This window comes from Gossypium hirsutum, chromosome A03, assembly GCF_007990345.1.
Source record: "Gossypium hirsutum isolate 1008001.06 chromosome A03, Gossypium_hirsutum_v2.1, whole genome shotgun sequence".
NCBI lineage: Eukaryota > Viridiplantae > Streptophyta > Magnoliopsida > Malvales > Malvaceae > Gossypium > Gossypium hirsutum.
The window spans coordinates 4977180-4983179 of NC_053426.1; the positions used below are offsets into that span (position 1 = coordinate 4977180).

General features: G+C 31.0%; 1 protein-coding gene across 1 annotated transcript; it reads right to left on the reverse strand.

The window, feature by feature from the left end:
* Positions 1–1045: 1045 nt before the first annotated feature.
* On the reverse strand, positions 1046–4547 carry LOC121223128 (protein DOUBLE-STRAND BREAK FORMATION). Its single transcript, XM_041104188.1, has 5 exons — positions 4373–4547; positions 4078–4285; positions 3527–3670; positions 2801–2942; positions 1046–1227 (listed from the first exon to the last, which is right to left on the reverse strand). The coding sequence occupies exons 1-5, from the start codon at positions 4438–4440 to the stop codon at positions 1046–1048; spliced, it is 744 nt and encodes a 247-aa protein (XP_040960122.1). The 5' UTR covers positions 4441–4547.
* Between the last annotated feature and the right edge of the window lie 1453 nt (positions 4548–6000).

The following is a 6000-nucleotide window of genomic DNA, read 5'->3' on the forward strand; positions in this document are numbered from 1 at the left end:
GTTTTATTCCAAATTAAAGGTCAAAAGTCAAAACCAACAAAAATACCACCCATTTCTTTTAACCTACTTCATAAGAAAACTTAAAAAAGGAAAACTAATGTAAATAATTCCTCAAACATGATGAAACATGTTCCGTTCTAACCTTGGTAGTAGCGTTGACTATTGAATATTTATGCCTACAAAAGTTAAATTGTCCAAAGTCCAACCAACGAATTAAAATAAGTATCCTTAAGCAACTCTATACAATTACGCATTCTCAGGAAATAACAGTGTTTTTTTCAGTAAGAAAACGATTTGAAAATTTAAAATTTAAAAGTTTAGATCCTAACACTATTAAAAATTTTCAGTTAAATTCAATTATATAATTTTTTAAAATAAAAAGTATCATTTGATAATTATGTAATAAATTTAAATTTACTATGAAAATTTTAATGATGTTAACAAATATTTTAAAATAAAAAGTATCACTTGATAATTATGTAATAAACTTAAATTTATTATGAAAATTTTAATGATGTTAACAATTAAATTAATATTTCTAAATCTGAAAAAATAGAGAAACTAAATTTTAAATGTAAAAAATATATAACAACTAGGAGTATAATTAGCAACCAATATGTAATGCAATGGCAAAATGGGTTAGCTAAAGTCCAAACTCCATTTTTTTCTTTTTTTTTTAAGTGCAATGATAGATAAGCAAACTTGGGGCTACCTTTTGGTTGCCCAGGGCAAGGACCTTTATGGATATTGTTTCTGAACCTTGCTAGCTTAAATGTATAAAATCTATAATTTCTAGCCCATAGCAGAGCCAGCAGGGCTTAAAATTGAAAGGCAAGAGACTGGTTTTCAGCTGGAGAGAATGAGTGTGTGAAAGACATTCTCAAAACTGCGTTTTAGGAGGTATGCTAGTTATCATATTATTTTTCATAAAACTCCTATCATGTGAATGTGAAAGAGTAAAATTACACAGCATAAAAAAGAAAGGGACCTTCAATGCTAACTCATTGTGCCTGGTGCAGGGAAATCGGGTATAGATGCCTTTAATTCACGGTTGACTTGAACTCGATACCACCCTTCGACTTGCATTCAGTTTCCAGTCATTGCGCTTTTTAATGCCATCTCTGTACAGAGTGCTGGCAGCACAAGGTGCTGGCTTACAAATTGGAGGCTGTGAGTTGCATTCCTCACTCGCTCTCTTTCTCAAGTATTCTGCTGCCTGTGCCTTAACTGTGAAATGTGCTTTAAATCACTTTTCAGGGCATGAAATCATGCACATGCAGGAATAAAGCGATTGCATGCTTTTCATTAGCATATAGATGGAAAACATCAATTCGATACCAATGATATGCATACGAAATGGATTGAAAACATGTAATAGTAGAATAAAAGTTCAAATATGGTTCAAAGTTCACCTTTCAATTTTAATCATTCTACGATTTCAATCCTCTATTTTTTAATTTAAAAAATGTAATATTAGAATCATCAAAAAAAATTGACAAATAGTAAATATATATATTCAATTAATCCGGAATTTTTTTTCCTTTAATAAAATTTTCCATTTAAAATATATACATAGATATTCTTATATATATCATTAATATTCTAAAAACTAATACCCAACTTTTTCTTGAATTAGTAAAAAAAATATTAAGAAATTTATTAATGAAGCAAATCAAGAGAGAATTAATAAAACAACTAAAAATACAGCTCATTTTATTTCAACTATAAAAACCTCACTTTCTTCACTTTCTAATGTTAGTATTAGAAATAAAAATGAAAAAGTTTTGAGTATTTTTTATTTCAAAATGTCGCAGTGACAAATTTAACAAAAGAATTTTAACGATGTTAATAATTAAACCTGAATTTTGAAATTTTGCAAACTAGAACTAAATTCCTAAAAATAAAAGTAGAGGGACTAAATTTCAAATTTACAAATAACATAGCAAGTTAGGATCTAAAATGCAAGTTCAGTTGTTAAAATTCTTCTATTAAATTTAGATTCATTGCAACGTTAAGTTTTTTTTATTACATGACTATCAACTGAGTGTGTTTTTATTTAAAGTGTCACACTAGTGAATTTAACACAGGAATTTTAATGGTATTAACAATTGGACATGAATTTTGAAATATGAAAAGTTGAGAGATAGATTAGAAATAAAAGCAGGACTAAATAAATATACAAAAAGTATAAGAACTTGAAGCATATTTTAATTAAGGATGTTCAAATAGTCAGTTTAGTTAATATCTAAATTAAGCTACCATTAATTGAATTAATCAAAATTTTGAAACTTTTAACTTTTAATTAGACCGAAAGTTTTTTTTGAAACTTATTAACTAAACCAAATTAATTTTGATTAATTCAGTCGTTTAATGAAATTAACTGAAATTTGTAGTTTTTTTCTTCAAACAAGTTAAAAATATGATAAAAACACAATGAGAATATTTTTCTTTATTTTATTAATTTATAAAAGTTAAAAAAATGCAATAATTACAATTCCTTAGTTTTTATATGGTGGGCTTTTATACTATATATCCAATTTATCTATAATATATTAGGCATATGGCTATCGTTTCATAGATGTACAACATATATTATTAAATTTTGCTAATTGATTGATATTATTCAATTTTAAATAAAATTAATTCAATTTTAAATAAAATTAATCAATAATTAAAATTAAAAAATTTAACTTATCTTTGATCAAATTAAATTTGATGGCCAACTAATCGAAGTAATTCAATTCAACTGAAAATTGCACGTCCTAATTTTAACTAATAAAATATGTACCGAGGAACATACCAGAGCGGGAAGCTGCCAGTGTTAGAGCACAGTTCTTGAGTTTGGTTATTTTTTCAGTAAGTTGCAAATTTTCACACGATTCATCTGTTTTGGACCGTACAATTTCGTTCCTGTGAAAGCATGATAATGCATAATCACAAGCCTGTAGAAGCCATAATCAAATTAATCGAGAAACCCACACTATTCATTTAACTTGAAGAATAAATCCCAAAGGCATAAATTATTTTTAAGGTAAACAATAAAAATAGTCAATTTTTTTACAATTACAATTTAGTTATTTATATTTGAAATGTTACGTTTTAATTATTTATGTTATCGTTTTGTTACGAAGTAGTTACTCTATTGTTAAACTTCGATACCTCCTTAACAGTAGTCTTATGTGGCAATTCACATAGCTTTTAAATGCCAACTTAGATATTCAATTGCTGGGATAAAAATAGGTTTTTAATTAAATAAATTTAATTTAAACTGCCACATAAGATATCTAGGTTAGAATTTAAAACCCATTTGGACTACTACGTAGGACCACTGTTAGGGAGGTAACGGGGTTTAACGGTAAAGTGACCACTTCATAACATAATAATAGCGTAAGTGACTAAAATGTAATATTTCAAACATAAGTGACTAAAATGTAATTTTAAACAAATAAAAGTGACTGTTTTTGTAGTTTACCTTTATTTTTATAATTGAAATAGATGGTGAAAAACATTCATTTTTTAAAAATACCTTTGCAGCAATAGCATAGAAACAGTTATCTAATGATTGCTCCGCAAAATTAAGCCATTCCACAGGTGAAACTTGCAACCATTGATGGATTTGAGACTTGTGTTCGCGAAGAACCAGAGCCTCGTACCTCAAAGCCAAACAACTCTGAACCATAAGAAAGAAAAAATCAAGGACAGGGAAAATAGTAAAATCCTTATATTGCCGGCTTGAAGTACAACGCTATACATATGTGTGTGGGTTTGTACGTTTACATTTCCATATGATCTATGTTATTTTAGATAGACTAAAAAAGAACTCTATTATGCATGACTTTCTTCGTCCAATTTAACTACCAAACGTGTTATTTTTTTATTGATCAATGCATGATTTTCTTATGGTTCTAGTCGATAGTTGAATACTCAAATATTAAAAAGTATAGAGTTGGATTCATTTGATGATGATGATGATGAAAAATTCAATCGGATGTTTTTATGCCAATCACCGTGACAACACCGAGTGAATTAAATACCGGTAATAGCAACGATCAGAGGAAATTAAGGATATTTTGTAACCTCTATATCGCCGATGATAGCGAAGGCTCCGACGAAGAATTCGAGAGTTGAGAGCTGCTGGTCCACAGTTTTGGCTGCAATATGGCGAATAGCGGAGAGAGATTCAGATCTGATGAACTCTTTCAAGGTGGATCGTAGCTGAAAAAGCGATTTAACGTCATTGGAGGCGAGAACTGATTCCAGAATGCGAAGAGGTTCGTCGTTGAATCTGCGAAGATCGAAAGGAAAAAAGCATTAAACGTAATCAAAGCAAGATGATGGAAAAATGAAGATTTCGCTGCGACATTGAATAAACCTTTTCTTGTTGATTTGGGAGTGGAAAAGAGCGATTTGCTGAGCTAACATAGAGTCCGTATCTGACATATTTGGCTTGGAGAATGGAATGGGAATTGGCGGGCAGGGGATTTGTTTGATTTTTTTTTTGGAAACTCTGCAGTCCGACTGTCGGTACTCATATAAATTTGAAAGTCTCCTTTTTTTTTGGGGGGGGGGAAGAGAAGGATATTATTCAACTAAAATGTTCAAATTACGCAATCCCTTTCATGAGAAATCCCATAGGAGGCCGGTCAAACAAATGAAGTCTTGGAGTCGAAGATGCAGCAAAGTTAGCCATAAAATCAGACTTTCTATAAACATGAGAAAACTTGACAGTCCAATGTCTATCCATCATGCACCAGCCCAACATTGGAGCTCACCTCTTTTATACTTAGAAGTTGCACTACATGCATGTTATCACTTTCTACAAGTATCTTCTTGAAACCCCTTTTTCAGGCCGAATTAAGACCATCATAATTTGTTCAACTCCTTTAACAGCACCCAATCATCCTCTGGCGGCACCCATCGAATGCCGATCATGGCTCTAATCCTACTTTGTAGGATGATATTATCTGCATTACAATTCTCATTTGCAAAGACAAAGTTCTTACGTTGTTTCCAAATGAACCAGTAGAGGAGTCTAAAAACAGGTCATTCAAAATCATCAAAAAGCAAATTAAGAGAGCTTTATGTATTATCATTAATCCAAACTGATAAAGATACCTGAAAGAATCTGTTTAAGATGTCATTAGGAATAAGTCTTTGTTGAGTTTTTTCACACAGGAAGAGAAACAGATCTAATTTACCCGGATAAAATATGAACCTCTTGTTGAATTTGGAGCAACAAAGTAACAAATCCGGATAAAGTATGTGTTAAGTTTCAATCAAATGTTCGATGAAACAAAGCAAAGAAATTTTGTGTTTGAAAGCTCAAAACAGAAGCAAAATCGGATGAACAAAATGAGAGAACAAGTTGGCTATACTTATTACTTGAAAAGTAAAGTTACATGATACATAAGTAGATGGATTACATTGAAAGAAAACAAGGCTTGCTTGTGCAAGTAGCTAAGCTGTAAAATCAGCATAATGACAACCTAAAATGACTACTAAATCAGCTAAGAATATGATTAATCTTAGCTGAACATTACATAAAAGGATAACAAACAAACTAATAAAAGTCAATTATTACAAAAATGGTTCTTCAACCGAATTACACCATGGACATTTCAATGCCTCAACTGGACTACTTGGTCACTTGTATGCTCGTGCATGATTGCATGGTAGCATGCATGTTGCTGCTGTAGTTGCCACCTTTGAACACTTCTCCTTGGCTACAAGGTAGCAAACTCCAATCTCTTTCCTTAAACATTCGAACCTTCCAGCAGCCAATGGCTTGGTCAGAACATCAGCAAGCTGATCCCTCGAACAACAATGTACCAAGCAGATTTCCTTATCAAGTTCAGCTTCTCTCACAAAGTGATACCTGATCTTGAAATGTTTTGTTTTGCCATGGAACACAGGGTTCTTGGTAATGGCAACAGAGACTGGTTGTCAACCTTAATTTTAATTGCTTCTATTTGTCTAGCATTTAAGTCATCCAATAACTTT